Genomic DNA, 20,997 nt, shown 5'->3' on the forward strand with positions numbered 1-20,997 from the left:
TGTGTGTGTGTGTGTGTGTGTGTATGTGTGTCTGTGACCGTGACCGCTGTTTCTCGACAACGACTGGTCTGATCTAATTGAAACTTGTCAGGTATATCGCTGGGGACCTGAGTATGTGCCTTTTCAAGGTTTGATATTAATCGGACAAGTGGTTCCCAAGTTATGGCCATTTATTTACCAAACCAATGACAGGACACGTTGCTGCGTAGGCATGGCCGATGGGGAAAGGGTGCCATTTAGTTCACAATGACAGGACATGTTGCTGCGTAGGCATGGCCGATGGGGAAATGCCGCCATTTAGTTCACAATGACAGGACATGTTGCTTGGCATTTTGCACCCACAGTATCTATCTTCTATCTATCTATAATTCCAGCAATTTCTGTTTGTTTGCCTTTCAAAAGGTTTGAAATTAATCTGACAAGTGGTTCCCAAGTTATTGCCATTTATTTACCAAACCAATGACAGGACACGTTGCTGCGTAGGCATGGCCGATGGGGAAAGGCCGCCATTTAGTTCACAATGACAGGACATGTTGCTTGGCATTTTGCACCCACAGTATCTATCTTCTATCGATCTATAATTCCAGCAATCTCTGTTTGTTTGCCTTTCAAAAGGTTTGAAATTAATCTGACAAGTGGTTCCCAAGTTATGGCCAAGTTAGAGCAAGTTCCCCATTACGGGTTACAACGTACGGACTTCCGGATAGTGATCACTTACTGTATTCTAATAATTTCTCGATTTCTTATGCGCATTTATAGATAAACACAATGCCCCAATCCAGTCGTCGTTTACGAGAGTGAAGGAACGGCCTGTGTGGTTGTTTGAAAGTTTTATTTTTTTTTTTGCACGTACGGCCACGCACGTACGGCCATGCACGTATGGCCACGCACGTATACAGGCACGCGAGAGCGAAGGAACGGCCTGTGTGGTTGTTGTTTCTGGCACGCGGTTTGAAAGTTTTATTTATTTGTTTGCACGTACGGCCACGCACGTATGGGTGCGCACTAGTAATATCAATTGTAAATTAGCTCAGGTGTAACCGATCACCTTCAAAATCACACACAAAGTTAATTGGCCTCCGCCTGTGTTAAATTGGAGTGATTCAGGTCATTACCTCCACCACCAAAGGTGAACGAGGTGATGTTTTCACCCCTCTTTGTCTGTGTGTCTGTCTGTCTGTTAATTGCCGGAATCATTCGGATTTCGGCAATTATGTTGGTCGGTTGTGTGTGTCATTCTGTGTGTCCGTCTGTCTGTCTGTTTGTGTGTTTGTTTACCCTGGAGCAGCCACACCGTTTCAGCGATCATGACCAAACTAGGTACAGATGTCGGCCATGGTCCAACTGAGACACTTGTTGTTTTTGGTGAATCTAGGTCAAAGGTCAAGGTCAAGGTCATCGAAAAACCAAAATTCTTATTTTCACAATAACGTCTGCTAAAATGGTCGTATCGACTTCAAACCAAATCCAAAATGTTCCAATACTGCATCCAACCATAAGTCTCATTGGGGTGTCACACCAACAACCTTCTTAGCGGTCAGGGGTCGAATGTCAGGGGGGTCGGGTCAAAACTTTCAAATTGCGATAAAAACGCCATTTCAAGTCCGATTGATTTCCAAGTTATGATCATGGCCAAACTAAGTGCTATAACTCATTAAACAGTAGCATTATCGACTTATAAGAACTAAATTGATTTCCAGGTTTTTGTTTTTTCAGAGATCATGGAGACATGACAAAGTTATTCTGGCATTTCCTTGCTCAACGAGCAATTTCATTTGTTTGTTTGTGTGCAGGATATCTCAAATAGTTGTGGACGGATCCAGATGAAATTTTGTGGACAGGTTGGGTGTGTGGCAAGGACCAACTGATTAGATTTTGGTGAATATCCGGCTCCGACTACTATAATTTTTAAGTGATTATTCACCGTTGAGAGATCGGAACAAAAATGATATGTAGCAAAATATCTCAAAAAGTTGAGGACGGATTCGGCCAAAACTTGGTGGACAGGTTGGATGTGTGAAAAGGATGAATTGGTTAAATTTTGGTGAATATCCGAATCCGGATCTGGATACGAGAATTATTTAATTTTAAAAAGTGATTCTTCACCATTAAGGGATAGTGCCAAAAACAATATATAGCATTAGCCGAAACCCCAACACAGACGGATTCCGTTCCATGAGCCCAATATGACAATGAGTGACGGCTCTTGTAAGAGCCGGATCCCAGTCGATGTACTCCATGGCCTTACCTAATGAGGCCTACAGAACGTCCTTGTACACGACATTTTTGGTGTACACTACTCCTTGTGAAGACGTCCCCTGATTTGTGCATGTTCCTCCTTTGATGTACAAACACCGTGTCAAAACTTCTCAGGTCACAGTACCGAGAAAAATGTGACGCAGCCGCTAGGAGGAGCACAAAATTGGTCCTTCAGTATTAATCTATAGATACAATGTTTCTTGTTACATTTTTTGTGACAAATTCACATTCTGAGGAAGTCAGCATATGCAGAAGAGGGTTTTACATTGCACACACTATTTTCGAGGAGTGGAATTACACCTCTCAGCGGTGACGGTCTGTCGACGACAGACGTAATGACGTCAGCGAATGACCGATGATGTCATGACGTCCTTACGCCTCTCAGCGGTGACGTCACACGTCGCCATGTAAACGAATGTAAAAGGAAAAGTGTTTATTCTGCTTCAGAGTTGAAGTTTGACTATTGCCATGATGTGCGATGCACTCTTTCAGGTACGAAGTTTCTTTCAGTCCAGGTCACAGGTCACAGTACCGAGAAAAACGTGACGTGACCGATAGGAGGAGCACAAAATTGGTCCTTCAGTATTAATATATAGATATTAATATATAGATGGTATTTCAAAAATATATTGGGCCCGATATGTTCTCATGGATCAGGCATTATGTGGCAGAGGTATGCGCTCTACCCAATGCCCTTGTAGTTTCAGAATAAAATCAGCTGTTCCTGAAGGTTTCCTCTGCTGGGTAGTGTGTTTCACAACAAAAACCATGAGCACCAAGGATGTTTCAAAAGACCTCTGGGATAAAGTTGTGGAAAGGCACAGATCAGGGGATGACTATAAAAACATTTCAAGGGCCTTAAATATACCTTGGAGCACAGTCAAGACGATCATTAAGAAGCGGAAGGCGTATGGTAGCACCATCACCCTGCCTAGATCAGGCCGTTCCACAAAACTGGATGACCAAGCAAGGAGGAGACAGATCAAAGAGGCCACCAAGAGGCCAATGGCAACTTCAAAAGAGCTACAGGCCTTTATGGTCACTATGTGCATGTGACAACAATATCCCAAGCACTCCACAAGCCTGGCCTGTATTGCAGAGTGGCAAAAAGGAAGCCATTACTCAAAAACGCCCATCCTGAGTCCCATTTGAGGCACGCAAAAAAGCACTCCGGAAATTATGAAGCCATGTGGAAAAAAAATTTCATTTCGAAGTTGTGGATTATGATGTGTAAATAAAGGTCGGGGGGGGGGGGAATCTGGTTTAATGCAATTTCATTTCAGGCTATAAGGCAACAAAAGGTGAACATCTTGAAAGGGGATGTAGACTTTCTATAGGTGCTGTAAATTGCATTGACAGCGCTATGACAGGTACGTGTGTGTGTGTGTGTGTGTGTGTGTGTGCACGTCATGTGTGTCTTTGTGGAGTTCTGCTGGAGTGTTCTGATGTGGAAGTGATACAATGAAATGATCATCAAAACCTGAGTTGATTAAGCTAATAAACTTTTTAAAATCCGTTAGAATTCCATGTTTTAAATGCACGCCATGTTAAGGTATATAAAACAGCTTAATACATCCTTATGCCTGGTGTTGGCTTAATGGTTCGGGTGGCGGGCTTGGGATCGTTGGATGCTGAGTTCAAATCCCACTCGGCTGTTGAATTAATACCAGGTGGGGTTGACTCGGGCTGTCATCCTTCCGATGTCGGCAAAATGAGTGCTAGCATGCTGGTATACTGTGTCGGAGTGGTGACCTGTCCAGTATTGTGCCAAATAGCCAAGGAGACTGCTTAAGCAGCACCAACGCTCTGCACAGAGTATGGACCTAATGGATGGATGGATTCCAATCACTGACTCACTGAGTGACATCAAAGTTCTGTACGTTCTGGGTAACGTAGAAAGCTGAAATTTTGTGTGGCAACTGACATCGAAGCCGATACAACGGGAAAAATCACAGAACCGTCGGAAACATCCACAAATGAAAATATAAATAAATGAAAATAAATAAATGACAAAAAATGCAGGTGAGTCACCCGAGACAATGGTGAAGCCCGGTAATTTTGCGTGCCGATGGACATCGAAGCGCATACCCCAGGAAAAAATCACATAACCGTCGGAAATCATCCGTAGATGAAAATATAAATAAATGAAAAAAAAATACGTAAATGAAAACAAAGCACGCTTTGTTATTGCTTACAACCTGTAAGCATACCCTGCCAGTGATCACATGCACTTCCTCCATTATATATAGATTTATCCATGTGGCCGTACACAAAATAGGTGACTATCTTTTTTTGACAACCCCTTCCTTTCCCCACTATGATGCTTGGCCTGACCCCACCCTAAAAAAATACATGACGTTGTGATTCTGTGAATGAGAGTAATGTTGCCTTTTAAATTTTTTATTCCAATCAGCTCCAATTCCCCAAGTTTTATTATTATTTTTAAAAATATATTTATAAATTTATTTTATTATTATTGGTTCACGAAAAAATATTCACGAAAAATATAATTGGTTCACGAAAAAATATTCACGAAAAATACAAGTGACCACTATATTCGTTATTGTTGTGTCTGTATGTCTGTCTGTCTGTATGTCTGTCTGTATGTCTGTCTATATGTCTATCTGTCTGTCCTAAGCATAGCTCCATGGGTTTTGATCCGACCCTGATGAAATTTTGGTGGGAGGTTTATATCATGATCTAGTTGTGTTTTCCTGAAAATGGGTGTGGTGCGGCCATTATGGGTGGACCACGTCCCAAAAAACATGTTTTTAGGGGGTAGCCAATTTCAATTTGCATCTTCTCCGAGGGGTTTTGTCGAATTTGACAGGGGTTTGGGTATTTGGTTAGCCCAATGGCACCTGCATAGCCCCACGGAGCTCGATTTTTCATTTTCGTGTCAAGGTCACAAACTGAGAAAATTGCGATTTTGACATAAGAAATTTTCTTATCCGAGGGCTTTGTCGAATCTGGCAGGGGTTTCGGTATTTGGTTAGCCCAATGGCACCTGCATAGCCCCACGGAGCTCGATTTTTCATTTTCGTCCTAAGGTCAAGGTCACAAGGTCACGAACTTAGAAAATTGCGATTTTGACATAAAAATCCATCTTCTCCGAGGGGGTTGTCGAATCTGGCAGGGGTTTCAGTATTTGGTTGTCCCAATGGCACCTGCATAGCCCCACGGAGCTCGATTTTTTCATTTTCGTCCCAAGGTCAAAGTCACAAGGTCACGAACTTAGAAAATTGCAATTTTGACATAAAAATCCATCCTCTCCAAGGGGGTTGTCGAATATGGCAGGGGTTTCGGTATTTGGTTAGCCCAATGGCACCTGCATAGTCCCACGGAGCTCGATTTTTCATTTTAGTCCCAAGGTCAAGGTCACAAGGTCAAGGTCACAAGGTCATGAACTTAGAAAATTTCGAATTTTGACATAAAAATCAGACGACTGCCCAAGCTGGTTTTGAGAGCTAGGATGACAATTTTTTTATGCATAATCTTGAGGTCATTCCCCACCTAAAGTCTTTAAACCATTTTTCTCTATCTCGAACACCTTGCCCGTGGCGCCCCCTTCAAGTTTGTTTTTACGCTGATTCCATCAAAGTATGGATAATCCGAGGAGTGCGAAATGCCATATAGCCTATATAACGTTATATTGTTCCTGGAATGTTCCAGAGGAAGTTTTGCACCAAAGGTCATAATCCTTGACCTTTGAAGTTCACAAAGGTCAAATTTTCAAAGTTGTGGGAATCGAATCAGGTTTTCGACCTTCTTCAACGAACTAATTCCAATAAGCTATAGCACGTGTCCTGCTTCCTTATTTTAATGCCCACAACATTGTTTTGTGACCTTTAAAGGTTATGCAAAGGTCAAATTTTTAAAGTTGTTGAACGAAACCGGGTTTTCGACAATTTGCAGCTAATAACCCGTCACTCGTACCACATCATGTTGATCATTTTTGTAACTTGGTCAAACATTATCACATTGTCTCATCCTTGACTTCTGAAACAATCTACATTGTGAAATACCGCTCGTGAACCATCGTCGTCTTCAGACTTGTTATTATTTCTAATCGGTGGCATCCAACAGCTCAAACAATGATTTAGTGTTGCCCTTTAGCTCTCTTCAAATTTTACAAACTTCCAGTTGAACAATTTCTGATTTCGTCTTTTTGGAAACGGCCTCTCATCGCCTCGAATCAATGAATGAATTTAAACAGGGCCAAGATGAAGATGGCATCACGTGACTGTGACTGTGACACGCTTTTCCCAGTTCCCGAGAATACCAGAGTTGGGCTAACTTTCATGCCTAACTAAGTTGGGCTAACCATATTGTTCATGCCAACTGTTCGCGTGTCGCGTGGCATTAATGACCTCCTACTGGAACGAACCTTTGAGACCTTTTCAATCCCTCAGCGCCACAATGGTTAAAGGGAATCCCCAACGGAGCACCGAGGCCAAACACCAGTCTTGGTGAGGTTGAAATCAACTTTAATAACACACACGATACAACGTTCCCTGCTCGGCCAAACCTTCCACGATACAGCACCCCTGCACGGTAACCCCGTGCACCACGCTCGCACGACGGATTAAACCACGTACTCTACTGGCGCAGACCTTTTTAATAGAGCTTTACAGAGTTTTCACTTTTGACCATTTGAAGCTTAAACCCTCACACCCCTTAGGCTTGCACCCTTTGGACCTTCACAAACCTTTGACCTCAGACCCTTTGGACCTTTTATTTTAGACCATTTGACCGTCCTTTGACCTTTAGACAGTCCTTTGACCGTTAGAACTCCATTTGACCCCTTGCGATCCTGAAGACCCCATTAGACCCTTTAACCCAAGACCCTGAAGACGCTTTAGACCCTCAACAAGTAAAATCTATCTCGTGTAAAAAGAGAGTGAGAATAAGTTGATTGTTCTGGAACTGAAGATGATTGAACAATGAATCATAATTGCGAGTTACTAAGTACAACACTATGTTAAACATTTGCATCAAAGGAAGCAAAAGCAAAACAGAAAAACACAACAGCAACAGCAACAGCAACAGCAACAGCAACAGCAACAACAACAACAACAACCAGCACCACCACCACCACGTTGATTTGTTGAGCAAACTCTGAGCCGTCTTCGATTGGTTTTGACATGTACTGTATGTGAAGACGCACACTGACGAAGTTCGCCGGCATTTTGGTCTCACGTCATGACACGACGTGGACGAAGAGGAAGAGGAAGAGGACGGATATGTCGTTTGTGAGAGCAATCATCCGCCTGTTTGACCGGTCGTGTTCAGGTTCTTGCCTTTTATTGAGTTTGTCGACACGTACAGATGATTTTACTGTTTGGACCAAAACTTGTATTCGATTCGTAACACAAGAGATTGTCCGTTATATCAGATTGTATCGTCATGACGTAGGATGTCACGTGGTAAAAACTTCTGTTTCTCCTTGGAATGGATCATCATCGAGAATAACGGCGCAGCGTGAGCGAACTGTCGGCGGCAAGAGATGTCAAAACAAGCAAATTAATAAATGCAGTACAGTACAGTACAGTACAGTACAGTACAGTACTTTAAATGGTAAATAATTAATTATTGATCCACCATGAGAGAAAGGGAATGTGTAAAAACTCTCTCACGGTGGATCAATTACCATTCAAATTATTTACTTATTATTTGTTCTGATTCCACTTTAAAACGATGATACAATCTTCTATCCTACAATGCAGCTATTGCATGTGTGTGGGTATGTATTATGTGTGTGGGTATGTATTATGTGTGTGGGTATGTATTATGTGTGTATATATGTATTATGTGTGTGTATGTATTATGTGTGTATGTATGTATTATGTGTGTGGGTATGTATTATGTGTGTGGGTATGTATTATGTGTGTGGGTATGTATTATGTGTGTGTGTATGTATTATGTGTGTATGTATGTATTATGTGTGTGTATGTATTATGTGTGTATGTATGTATTATGTGTGTGGATATGTATTATGTGTGTGGGTATGTATTATGTGTGTGGGTATGTATTATGTGTGTGGGTATGTATTATGTGTGTATATATGTATTATGTGTGTGTATGTATTATGTGTGTATGTATTATGTGTGTATGTATGTATTATGTGTGTATGTATGTATTATGTGTGTGGATATGTATTATGTGTGTGGGTATGTATTATGTGTGTGTGTATGTATTATGTGAGTGTATGTATTATGTGTGTGGGTATGTATTATGTGTGTATGTATGTATTATGTGTGTATGTATGTATTATGTGTGTGGATATGTATTATGTGTGTGGGTATGTATTATGTGTGTGTATGTATTATGTGTGTGGGTATGTATTATGTGTGTATATATGTATTATGTGTGTGTATGTATTATGTGTGTGTGTATGTATTATGTGTGTGTGTATGTATTATGTGTGTATGTATGTATTATGTGTGTATGTATGTATTATGTGTGTGGATATGTATTATGTGTGTGTGTATGTATTATGTGTGTGGGTATGTATTATGTGTGTGGATATGTATTATGTGTGTGTGTATGTATTATGTGTGTGTGTATGTATTATGTGTGTGTATGTATTATGTGTGTATGTATGTATTATGTGTGTATGTATGTATTATGTGTGTGGATATGTATTATGTGTGTGGGTATGTATTATGTGTCTGGGTATGTATTATGTGTGTGGGTATGTATTATGTGTGTATATATGTATTATGTGTGTGTATGTATTATGTGTGTGTGTATGTATTATGTGTGTATGTATGTATTATGTGTGTATGTATGTATTATGTGTGTATGTATGTATTATGTGTGTGGATATGTATTATGTGTGTGTGTATGTATTATGTGTGTGTGTATGTATTATGTGTGTATGTATGTATTATGTGTGTATGTATGTATTATGTGTGTGGATATGTATTATGTGTGTGGGTATGTATTATGTGTGTGGGTATGTATTATGTGTGTGGGTATGTATTATGTGTGTATATATGTATTATGTGTGTGTATGTATTATGTGTGTGTATGTATTATGTGTGTATGTATGTATTATGTGTGTAGATATGTATTATGTGTGTGGGTATGTATTATGTGTCTGGGTATGTATTATGTGTGTGGGTATGTATTATGTGTGTATATATGTATTATGTGTGTGTATGTATTATGTGTGTGTGTATGTATTATGTGTGTATGTATGTATTATGTGTGTGGATATGTATTATGTGTGTGGGTATGTATTATGTGTGTGGGTATGTATTATGTGTGTGGGTATGTATTATGTGTGTATATATGTATTATGTGTGTGTATGTATCATGTGTGTGTATGTATTATGTGTGTATGTATGTATTATGTGTGTATGTATGTATTATGTGTGTGGATATGTATTATGTGTGTGTATGTATTATGTGTGTATGTATGTATTATGTGTGTATGTATGTATTATGTGTGTATGTATTATGTGTGTGGGTATGTATTATGTGTGTATGTATTATGTGTGTGTGTATGTATTATGTGTGTGTGTATGTATTATGTGTGTGTGTATGTATTATGTGTGTATGTATGTATTATGTGTGTGGATATGTATTATGTGTGTGGATATGTATTATGTGTGTATGTATTATGTGTGTGGGTATGTATTATGTGTGTGTATGTATTATGTGTGTGGGTATGTATTATGTGTATGTATGTATGTATTATGTGTGTGGGTATGTATTATGTGTGTGGGTATGTATTATGTGTGTGGGTATGTATTATGTGTGTGGGTATGTATTATGTGTGTGGGTATGTATTATGTGTGTATATATGTATTATGTGTGTGGGTATGTATTATGTGTGTATATATGTATTATGTGTGGGTATTATTATGTGTCTGGGTATGTATTATGTGTGTGGGTATGTATTATGTGTGTATATATGTATTATGTGCGTGGGTATGTATCGTGTGTATATGTATTATGTGTGTGTATATATGTATCGGTATGTATTATGTGTGTATGTATAATGTGTGTGGGTATGTATCGTGTGTGTATGTATATTATGTGTGTGGGTGTGTATCGTGTGTGTATATATGTATGTGTGTGGGTATGTATCGTGTGTATGTATTATGTTTGTGGGTATGTATTGTGTGTGTATATATACTGTATGTATTATGTATGTGGGTATGTATTGTGTGTGTATATATGTATTATGTGTGTGGTTATGTATCGTGTGTGTATATATGTATTATGTGTGTGGGTATGTATCGTGTGTGTATATATGTATTAAGTGTGTGGGTATGTATCGTGTGTCTATATGTATTATGTGTGTGGGTATGTATCGTGTGTCTATATGTATTATGTGTGTGGGTATGTATCGTGTGTGTATATGTATTATGTGTGTGGGTATGTATCGTGTGTGTATGTATCGTGTGTGGTATGTATTATGTGTGTGGGTATGTATCGTGTGTATGTATTATGTGTGTGGGTATGTATTATGTGTGTGGGTACGTCGAATGAACCCTGGTCGAAAACAATAAAACAAGCCGGTAGGCGGACATGAGTAGTTGACTACCCAATAGAACCTGATGCGATGGGCCCATTTGATGGGGAATGACTTGAGGATTAAGCACAAGAAAAGTCATGATTTGAGCTTCAAGGGTTAATGCTGCAGATTGTTTTTTCGTTAAAATACCCCCACATTTAGAGGTTTTTCGGCCGTTGCTAGGCAACAGAGGGGTCCATAGCAACGGTTCTTTCTCACACATAACTAGGACATACCATGAATCTACCATACCAGTTTCATGTATATCTGACTCATAGTCTCTGAGATATAACGAACTTCGTTTTTTTTATTGTTTTCGACCAGGGTTCATTCAAAGTCTATCTTCTCCGAGAGTTTTCATAGGATCCGGCTGGAAATTTTAACAATATGACTGAATGTACTGCCCACAGTCGCTCGTGGCCCGATTTTTGATTTTCGAAAAAATAATTTTTTTATGATTTTTAAAAAAATTCAAAGTCCCGTTGCTAGGCAACGGTGGTGTCCATAGCAACGGTTCTCATTTGCACACAACTTGGTCATGGTATGAACCTACCAACCAAGTTTCATCGAAATCGCCATTGTATTAACTGAAATCGCCATTTTAAATACTGACAATATGGGTAGAACAAATTTCAAATTTTTTTTTCCGACTAGATCGACTACCCAACAGACAAACATATCGACTGAAATACTAAGGGTAGATCAAAAAAAATTTTTTTTTTCGACTGGATCGACTACCCAACATATCGACGGAAATACTGATAATAAGGGTAGATCAAAATTTTTTTTTTTTTCCGACTGGATCGACTACCCAAAAAACGAAGTTCGTTATATCTCAGAGACTATGAGTCACATATACATGAAACTGGTATGGTAGGTTCATGGTATGTCCTAGTTATGTGTGATAAAGAACCGTTGCTATGGACCCCTCCGTTGCCTAGCAACGGCCGAAAAACCTCTAAATGTATTTTTAAGGTAGTTTAACTCTAAAGGTATTTTAACGAAAAAACAATCTGCAGCATTAACCCTTGAAGCTAAAATCATGAATTTTCTTGTGCTTAATCCTCAGGTCATTCCCCATCAAACGGGCCCATCGCGTCAGGTTCTATTGGGTAGTCGACTACCCATGTCCGCCTACCGGCTTGTCTGTCTGTCTGTCCCGAGCATAGCTCCGTGGGTTTTCATCCGATCATGATAAAATTTTGGTGGGAGGTTTATATCTTGATCTAGTTGTGTTTTCCTGAGAATGGGCATGGTGCGCCCATTATGGGCGGAGCCACGCCCAAAAAATGTGTTTTTAGGGGGTTGCCGATTTCAATTTGCATCTTCTCTTAGGGGGTTTGTCGAATCTGACAGGGGTTTTGGTATTTGGTTAGCCCAATGGCACCTGCATAGCCCCACGGAGCTCGATTTTTCATTTTCATCCCAAGGTCAAGGTCACAAGGATCATGAATTTTCTTGTGCTTAATCCTCGGGTCATTCCCCATCGAACGGGCCCATCGCGTCAGTTTTCTATTGGGTAGTCGACTACCCATGTCCGCCTACCGGCTTGTCATGTATGTTAGTATGTGGGTATGTATCATGTATGTGTTAGAATGTGGTTATGTATCATATATGTTTGTATGTATCATGTATATGTGTATATATGTATATCTATGTTAGTATTTGCTTACGTATCATGTATGTATGTATCATGTCTGTGCAGGAACACCCCTAACCCCCAAAGCGTCTGGTGTTTTGTACAAGGACTCTATTGTATTCCTGCCCCACCAACACAGACGCCACTAATCTCCAGGATTAAGACGATTTCTCAATTTTTGTGAATACCTCTATTTCTGTATAGTTTGATGCACTGTTCTCTGAGGGATTTGGGGAGTTTTGTGGTTGCCTGCAAACGAAGGCCCCGAGTCGTGCCTGTCACTCGAGTCGGAGCCTTACCAAGGTATTTGTGACAAGCCAAGTTATTACACACGTCCCATTAACTCCACCGATGAATGTCCACTCATGTTCGTGTACATGTACTAACCCCATTAGATGTCACCAAAAATAATCGAACTTCACATCGATATCCCTTTCTTTAAAACGACCAATATATTTAATTTACAGTTTGGGAACTTGGTGAGTGGTCTGAATGCACACGTGACTGCTTCCTCTCAGTCATCCATAAGCAGGACAGTGTGATGTGAGATGGTGCGTCCTCTGCTGGCATCCATCAGTCAGGCAATGTTTATATCAAACCTCATCAGAGATGTACAAGAATACACAATTGGAACTTTGATGCAGAAGGCCAACAAGTCTGCACGACATCAACACCACATTAATTCAATGTAACAGTTCATCAAATTAAGCAGCTCAAAGGTGCAACCCCACTCCTAACACCAATGGTAAGTGAGTATGATATTTAAAATGTCTTTCTCATCCCAGTGAAATCACATTGTAATTTGATAACTGGTAGTTGTACTTTGGGGTGTGAGGGAGCGGTGAGAGGGGTGCACAGGAGGGTTTTAGGTGGTTAAAAAAAACAGCTTTGACCTTAGAGGCCAGAGGTGCAAGTACATACCTCTAGGGCTAGGCTATCCTGTCAGCCCTGCAATCTTGTAATGACTCATCATGACAAGATTTGGGAAGCAGTGCAGTAGTTGCATCATCATGTAGTACTAAAAGGAGAAGTGTCTGTCCATGTATCTCGGTTCATTCTAAAGAGTTCCTGCTGTCGTAAAATAATAAAAATGGGACCGTTGGAAAGGTCAAAGGTCATTATTGATTTACATGGGTGGAAAGCTGATAATAATCGATTTGCTTCGAGAAATCATTCCGTTTAATCCGAGGCACCCATTTTAAAAGCCCACTTTCTGGGATTGAAGAAGAAGAAGTGGGTAGGGGAGCTCAATGCAGCAGTTCCTGCTGTTGTCTAATAATAACAAGAATGACCGCACTGTGGTGACAACCTGTGACAAAATCCGCTGATGGATCGATTGGGAAACAAAGTTAAAGCGAGATTTAAACATCAACTTGACACCTCTTATCCATGTCAGCCACCACCACAGTTATATCAGAACGAGCTGATTTGTCACACGATTCTGTTCTTGCGTGTGGCAGCTTGGCTGCCGGGGTAGCTATCATTTTGTTGGGACACGACTATGCCACTGATGCTGTGCCTTATACCAGGCACTGGTACTCATTTCACCGACCTCAGGATGACAGGCTGAATCAACTCCACCTGGCGGTTATTCAGCAGCCAAGGGGGCTCAAACTCGAGCCCCTAAGATCCTAAACCAGCCTCCTTTACCACAAAGCCAACACCAAGCTTCGTCACACAGTTACAGGTGATTTAACCCCAATATGGGGCAGTTCAAAGTTTACCTAACACTAATTTTTTCAGGGAGGTGCGTACCGCGCGTGCTGACAGGCTTCATTTAACTTGACTCCAGGGTCCAACATTACAGTATTAGTTCAGTTTAGCTCTGCTCTGTCTTCTTTGTTTTGACTATTTTCTTTTGCCACACCTCACCCATCCTTGCTGTTCCCTGCTGTCCATATTTTCCTTGTATTAAAACCATTGCTTGCTTATGCTACATACTTTTCCTCACCATTTCTTGCAATGAATTGTTTGATTATAAATGTACCCAGTTCGTTGAGTCTTTTCCTCCATTGGTCTTGCATAGTCCGCACATATTGTTAGCCGGGAAGTTTTACCCCACCAATTGGCTCAACACGTTAGTCAGTTCGTACTTGGCAGCCCCACTCTGCTGCATACGATCAGGTAAGATAAAGCAAGTACATAGAGGGCACGACTCATCCTTGATGCTGTCGTCCAACAGAAAGGTAACATGAGTAATAACCCTGCCAGGATTAGTGGTACCAATCGACATTCGTGGTTGATTAGCAACCCGCGGAGCTGCGGAGTTATCCGTGGCTGGTGGCCTCAGGACCAGGTGTTCGGGAAGAACTCGAATGCTTCCCCTTGTGGTGAACCTCAAACCATAACAATAGAGTGGTATACGTACGATCGCTTTCACAAGGCCCACGGTGCCGAGTTACTCCAACCATTAGATATTTGATGATCCTTTTAACAGTTGCTGACGTCGTTTTACACTGAACGGAAAACTTACAAGGAGGGGATGAAAATTGTGAATATGACACTTCCTCAGATGTCTTTGGCTTACCAAAATGGTGGTTGTATGTTTGTTTTTTTTATGTTACAATTGTGGGTGGTGTCAAACCAGTTGTCCAACGAATGGGTATAGAGTAGACATACATCAACACTTGCTCCATTATATATTGTATGTGATATTCATGTAATTACATTAAACTTAATTATCTCACCACATGGATGTAAATTGAAAAAAAAAAAATTGCAGTTTTTGCGCATTGACGTCATGAATCGTCATGCCAAGTTTCAAAACGTTCCAGAGAGCCGTCTCTCTCTCTCTCTCTCTCTGTCTCTCTCTGTCTCTCTCTCTCTCTCTCTCTCTCTCTCTCTCTCTCTCTGAGATACCATACTCTTCACGGAGTGTTGGGACCGCCGAAGCAGCTTCCTGAACGAGGGTTATACTGCGTGCTGTGCCATTGCCTTCCCAGCAGTAGTTATGTCAGGAATTTTGTAATTTGGCCATGGTGCTGGGGATAGCTCGCCTACTCTTCTTGAGGGACACCATGGGGTCTTTAGCATCCACCAACTAATGCCGGTAGACGGACACCCGTTTCATCCACCTTGGAGTAGGGAAAAAACAAAACATTGTTGAGACCCACTGCCTGATTGAAGGACATCATTTTGGCTTGAAGAGCTCTTCGACTCTTTCATCCATGAGCTAAATGAACACATATCAGCAAAATGTAAAAAAATAAAAAAAATAATAAAAAGTTACCGGTGATTGCATTTATCGGGCAATTGCTTCATCCTTCTAAAAGCATGGTAGATTTTTAAGAGATACATTTTACATTTAAGAGAACACAGGGTGCAATAAGGATGGAGTTCATATGTATCTATGTGTTCGATTTAAATGGGGCCAAGTTTACCTGTTTACATGAATTTTGGATTTACTTTGTCCTCATGTAAATCTGAATGTAACAGGAGCAGTCCATGCAACCATGCGTGCAAGTTTCACCCCTTGGTGCACCTGACTCCACCCACAATTTCTATACAACCACCACCAACTTAGGAACCCTTCAAACCTTTACAATTTACCCTTTAAAACCATTTATAATTATCCTTTACAACCTTTCAGCATTTACCCTTTCTCTCAAGCAGCGCTTTTACTGCGGAGATTACGCAGGTCCTTACTAACCACTATTTCCTCTTAAAATTGTGAGTTGAACAGGCAACCGTGACGTGTTTCTGTGAAGTTGGTGATAGCATGAGAGGGGAGCAGAAAGCGTTAAATATTCCACCTGTTTGCTTTTATGAATGGGAGGAGAGTGAGAGTAAAGATGGGGTTTTGGGGGGAGGGAGGTCTGAGGACTTGTGGTGGAAGGGGGGGGGGTAGGAGGTAGAAGGCTTGAGTGTGGGGGATTGATACCTTAGGGTTTGGAGGAGAAGGGTGTGGACTTGGGGTTGGGGAAGGGGAGAGGGGAGCAAAGATGGGACAGAGTTGGCAGTGGGAGGCTGATGCTTTTTTGTTGAAGTGTCAGAATTGCACGTGTATGTTTACTTAATAAAAGTCTTTTCTCTCTCTCTCTCTCTCTCTCTCTCTCTCTCTGTCTCTGTCTCTGTCTGTGATTCAATCACTCTATGGGTAATGTGCTCGTCATGTTTGTTTTTCTCCACAAATTGTTGTGCTTTAATAAAATTAAGAACAGGACAGACCAGTCTTTGGAGGTCCAAACATACTTTCAATGAATGTCATAACTTGTGTGGTTTTTAATAGCAATGTTTTCACCTCTCATCCACCGTTGACTAATAAGTTCTTTGATTGTTCAGGATTTAATTTTGAGTGCTTTTCTGTCGACGGGTTTTCTTAGACTTCTCTTTATATTCCTTTCGAAAGAACTTTACTTTTTGAATCGTTACAGGTAACTTACTGCCATTTTAAACAATTTACAGAATGAATGGAGGCCAAATTCCTCACATGTTGCTTGTTTAACACCGAATTGGTGTGACGTGACTCGTACTTGCAGAGCGAGATGACAGAAGGCGGAGCAGCAAAGTTGAGAGGTGGAGTCCTTGCTCAGGTTTTGTACTTTGCCTGTTCTGTTTGCCATGCCGACTGTGCAAGATGGTCATCCTTTTAACGTCAATGTGAAAACGATCATTGGTCAATTCATGGGAACTACAGTAAGAGGAGGAAGCATGGAGGTAAATCACATGAACTGTTTTTAAAGTTCAATGGTTTTAAGGGGAGTGGCAATGTGTGTAGCGTTCTGCAAACCACACAAGGTGTAACCCATACCCATTCGTTTCAAACATCATGGAAGTGATCACAATAATGGCTTTTCTCATCCATCTATGGGACTTACAGGCTCTCCTGCTGCTTCTGCTGTACCGCGGTACAGACGGTACTCAATGCATGATCCAGGGACAAACTGCAGACTGCTCTGGACTTCATTTGCACACCGTGCCAACAGATCTCCCCATCAACATCACATTCCTCGACCTGTCCAGTAACCTGCTGAATCAGCTCATGACAAGTGCACTCCATGGGCTCCCACATCTTTTGCACCTGGACCTGCACTATAATCTGATCACGCAGATTCACGACCACGTCTTCTTCGATGTGCCGCAGCTGCACGTTCTAGACCTTTTTGATAACAAGTTGAAGACTATTCCTGTGGCCGCCCTGGCTCCATTACACAATCTGGTGAGCCTCAACCTCTCTAATAATCTGTACACGACCGCCTATATACAGCCCGAGTTGGAGAGGACTCTGCATAGACTGCACTCACTTTGGCTTGGAGGTCCACATGTGTTGAAACTCAATTCCCAGGACCTGGTTCCGCTGAAAGCGACGGCCATTGTTGAGTTTGCAATCAAAACAGGTCCGGGTTTTTCCTGGTATGATAATGGTGCAATGGCCCCATTGGTCGCGCTTTCGCCACTTGAGTCTCTGACCCTGGATATGGACTTTGGCACATGCCCAGAATGCCTGCCCCGGATCCTTCAAGATCTGAGTGGCATCACAATCGGGACACTCAAAATGCGTAACACATTTGCAATACGACCATACTTGGGTCCACTTGATGTGTTTGCAGGTCTGCATAAAGTCCAACTTTCATCACTAATCCTGTACAGGGGCAAATACACTGATCGCTTGGTACACCAGGTTCTTCAAAACATTCATAATACAAGCCTGGAAACTCTTGAGCTTTCAAAAATAGATTTTGCATTCAGTGAGAATAGTATTACCAACAGCACGTGGCTTACTGGAGATCTCCCGCTGAAGATGCTTATATTCCGTGATATCAGCAACCCTGACGTGTTGAGGTACAACAAAAGGTTTGATTGGTACAATAACCTGGATGTGCTGGTAATTAACAATGTTAACTTCAACATCATACCATGCGATGCCTGGAATAATGCCTACCAATTGTCCAAGGTTGACTTGTCAGGGAACCGGCTCCAAGATGAGATGTTTTACAAAGGCATGTGTATTAATCACAGAAATTTAACTAAGCTGAAAACTATAGTCATTGAAAACAATGAGTTAACTAGCTTGGAGATCATGGCGAAGTTTAGCACACAGTGGAACAGCCTCGAGACGGTGGTGTTGAGTCAAAATAGGTTTTCTGGGATGGTGAATGGTCACAGAAAGTGTGAATGGTCACAGAGCATAACACACATCGATCTCCAATCGAACCCACTGAGCAGAGATGTCTACAAATGTCTTCCGACCACACTCCACTACCTTGACCTGTCCCACAGTGGCCTTGAATACTTAGATTTGTCATACTTTAAAGCAGCAACGAAACTCGAACATCTCTTCCTAAGCGGCAACAAAATCAAGTTCCTGCCGTCTGGTTGGCAGGCACCGAGTTTGCTCCAGCTTGCTGTGGATGATAATGCATTTGGCCTCATCAATCCTGGGACTTTCAAAGAGATGCCTCACCTGCGAAGCCTGCAGGCAGGTGGTAATCCGTACCACTGCAACTGCGACATGTGGGCTTTTCTGCAGGAGGTGATCACAAGCTCAGAAATCAAGCTACTGGGCTGGCCTCACAACTACACGTGCTACCACCCACAACCTCAACGTGGAACCGATTTGGCAAAATTCAGACCGGGACATCTGCAGTGTGACATTACCCTTTTGGTTGGTATTGCGGTGGCAATTACCGCAGTAATTGTGGTGATGCTCATGGCTCTGTGTTGGAAGTTTGATGTCCCATGGTACTTGCGCACGATGTGGAACATGCTCGATTCCCGCCGCAGGAAGGCAAGGAAAAACAACGTGGAAAGACGATTTCAGTACGATGCATTCATCTCCTACAGCAATTCGGATGCTTCATGGGTCTACGACGAACTCCTTCCACGTCTTGAGACCAATCACTGCATTTGCGTCCATGAGCGAGACTTCATGCCTGGCTGTTGGATAATCGACAACATAATGGATGCTCTGGAGAATAGTCGTAAGGTCCTGTTTGTGGTTTCCAGAAGTTTTGTGAATAGTCAATGGTGCAACTTTGAGCTGTACTTCGCTCACCAGCGGTCACCAGGCAATGCGTTCAATGACTTGGTGCTCTTGCTCAAAGAAAGAATCGATACAGAGTCGCTTCCTCACCGCTTCTGCAAGCTTCGGAAGCTGCTGAGTCGACGCACTTACCTGGAGTGGCCAACCGAGAAGAGGAAACAAATGTTGTTCTGGCAACAACTCAAGAACCTTCTTGATTGAGGGAACAGCAGAGAAACAGTTACCGTCTTGTTACGTGAGAAATCACTCAGCCTCTTCTTCCCCCATCCCACCTTGTCTTCCTTCTACGTTATGGCACATCTTCTTCTTCTTTCGGCTGCTCCCTTTTGGGGGTCGCCACAGCGGATCATGCGTATGATCCGCATAGTGATTTGGCACATGTTTTATGCCGGATGCCCTTCCTGACGCAACCCTGGTCGCCTCTTACGACACAGGGATAACGTTATGGCACATCTATCAATGTTTAAAAAGTCACATGGCGATCTATTTTATCGATGGTGAAAGATAATGACAGGTCTTTTTTTAACAGAAATTCCTATGAACAGTCAATGTTCGGGACCATAAATTTTTGAGATTGGTGGTTTCTGTTTGCCAATGAAACTACAATTGGTTTTAGAGTGAGGTTGAAGCATTATTTCAAACTCAATATTGAGGCATCTTTTTGATTTCCCATTTTCATGGTATTTGTGACATTTAAAACTTTTTTTATATTCATTATCAGTATTGGAGTCTATATCTGTGAAAGTATTATTTTTCTTGTTGTAAAGCAGCAAATGTGGATGCCACCAAAACTCCAAAATTGACATGGCGGAAATAGCACCACCTTTGATGATGATCGGTATTACAAATTGTTCTTTTATAGTATACCAGTGGGAGGACCCAGCATTGCCCGGTGCGATTCTGATCCTGTTAGCATTTTGAAGAAATACATTTTTTTTGCTATTTTTTTTGTGGGGGCCTGAAACACTTCTTCACATCCTCTAAGGAATGGAATCAGGGATCATTTAATGTTATCTTTTTTATAAATATCTATATATTTTTTTAAATCGACCTTTTTTTTCCAAAAACATTTTTGCCAAAAAAACTCCCCCAGAATTTACTGATGAACCTAAAAGTATGACGAAGATCCGATATCTCTTATAGTATACAAATGTTGGAATCAATAAAGTGCACCATAAGTGGGCTGAGAAAGGTACTCCCACCAGTGCCCGCAAGTGTTTAAAATATTACATCTACAAAAATTGTATACCTTTGATCCCTCATTCCCATAATTTTTTTACTCTTCTCTTTCCCATTTCCTAGTTTTTTTAATATATATTTTTTCCTTAATTATTCATTCTGTTCCCAATGGGTACTTTATTTATTTTATTTTTAACAACATTCTGGAAGTGCTTTTGTCTGCATTTATACTCCCCCCTTTCATTTTTCCTCAAATTATGAAAATATTTCACCTTTTTTTAATTTATAAAGTAAGTTTTTCACAATAACAACCACATTTGAAATGTTCTACATAACTGCAATAAAGGGTGAACTAAAGCCATGTTTTAATTTTTGTTGAAGCAGTGGCATTGAAGTTCAGGATTATTGAGT

The 20,997-nt window shown here is 41.2% G+C and overlaps 1 protein-coding gene and 1 long non-coding RNA gene across 11 annotated transcripts in view; one reads left to right on the forward strand and one right to left on the reverse strand.

The window, feature by feature from the left end:
* The window catches only part of LOC147022841 (uncharacterized), a 22,973-nt gene extending 15,411 nt beyond the window's left edge, over window positions 1–7,562 (reverse strand). The window contains exon 1 of one of the 2 annotated variants that reach the window (XR_015059939.1): window positions 7,427–7,562. This is a non-coding gene — a long non-coding RNA (uncharacterized LOC147022841). Of the gene's footprint in view, window positions 1–6,646 lie in introns of both variants that reach the window. The other variant, XR_015059940.1, reaches the window with a different exon arrangement.
* Window positions 1–20,943, forward strand: part of LOC147022842 (toll-like receptor 1) — a 22,001-nt gene extending 1,058 nt beyond the window's left edge. The window contains exons 1-3 of one of the 9 annotated variants that reach the window (XM_085887722.1): window positions 7,413–7,551; window positions 16,904–17,081; window positions 17,245–20,943. In XM_085887722.1, the coding sequence (XP_085743848.1) occupies window positions 16,986–17,081; window positions 17,245–19,608 (2,460 nt within the window). In that variant the 5' untranslated portion in view covers window positions 7,413–7,551; window positions 16,904–16,985 and the 3' untranslated portion in view covers window positions 19,609–20,943. Of the gene's footprint in view, window positions 1–7,412; window positions 7,552–7,674; window positions 7,837–11,833; window positions 13,171–13,210; window positions 14,113–16,364; window positions 17,082–17,244 lie in introns of those variants that run through there. The other 8 variants (XM_085887729.1, XM_085887726.1, XM_085887724.1 and 5 more) reach the window with 8 other exon arrangements.
* Window positions 20,944–20,997: the final 54 nt, after the last annotated feature.

Source organism: Eptatretus burgeri, chromosome 7 (assembly GCF_056783735.1).
Source record: "Eptatretus burgeri isolate ZD-2024b chromosome 7, Ebu_testis_v1, whole genome shotgun sequence".
NCBI classification, from domain to species: Eukaryota; Metazoa; Chordata; class Myxini; order Myxiniformes; family Myxinidae; genus Eptatretus; species Eptatretus burgeri.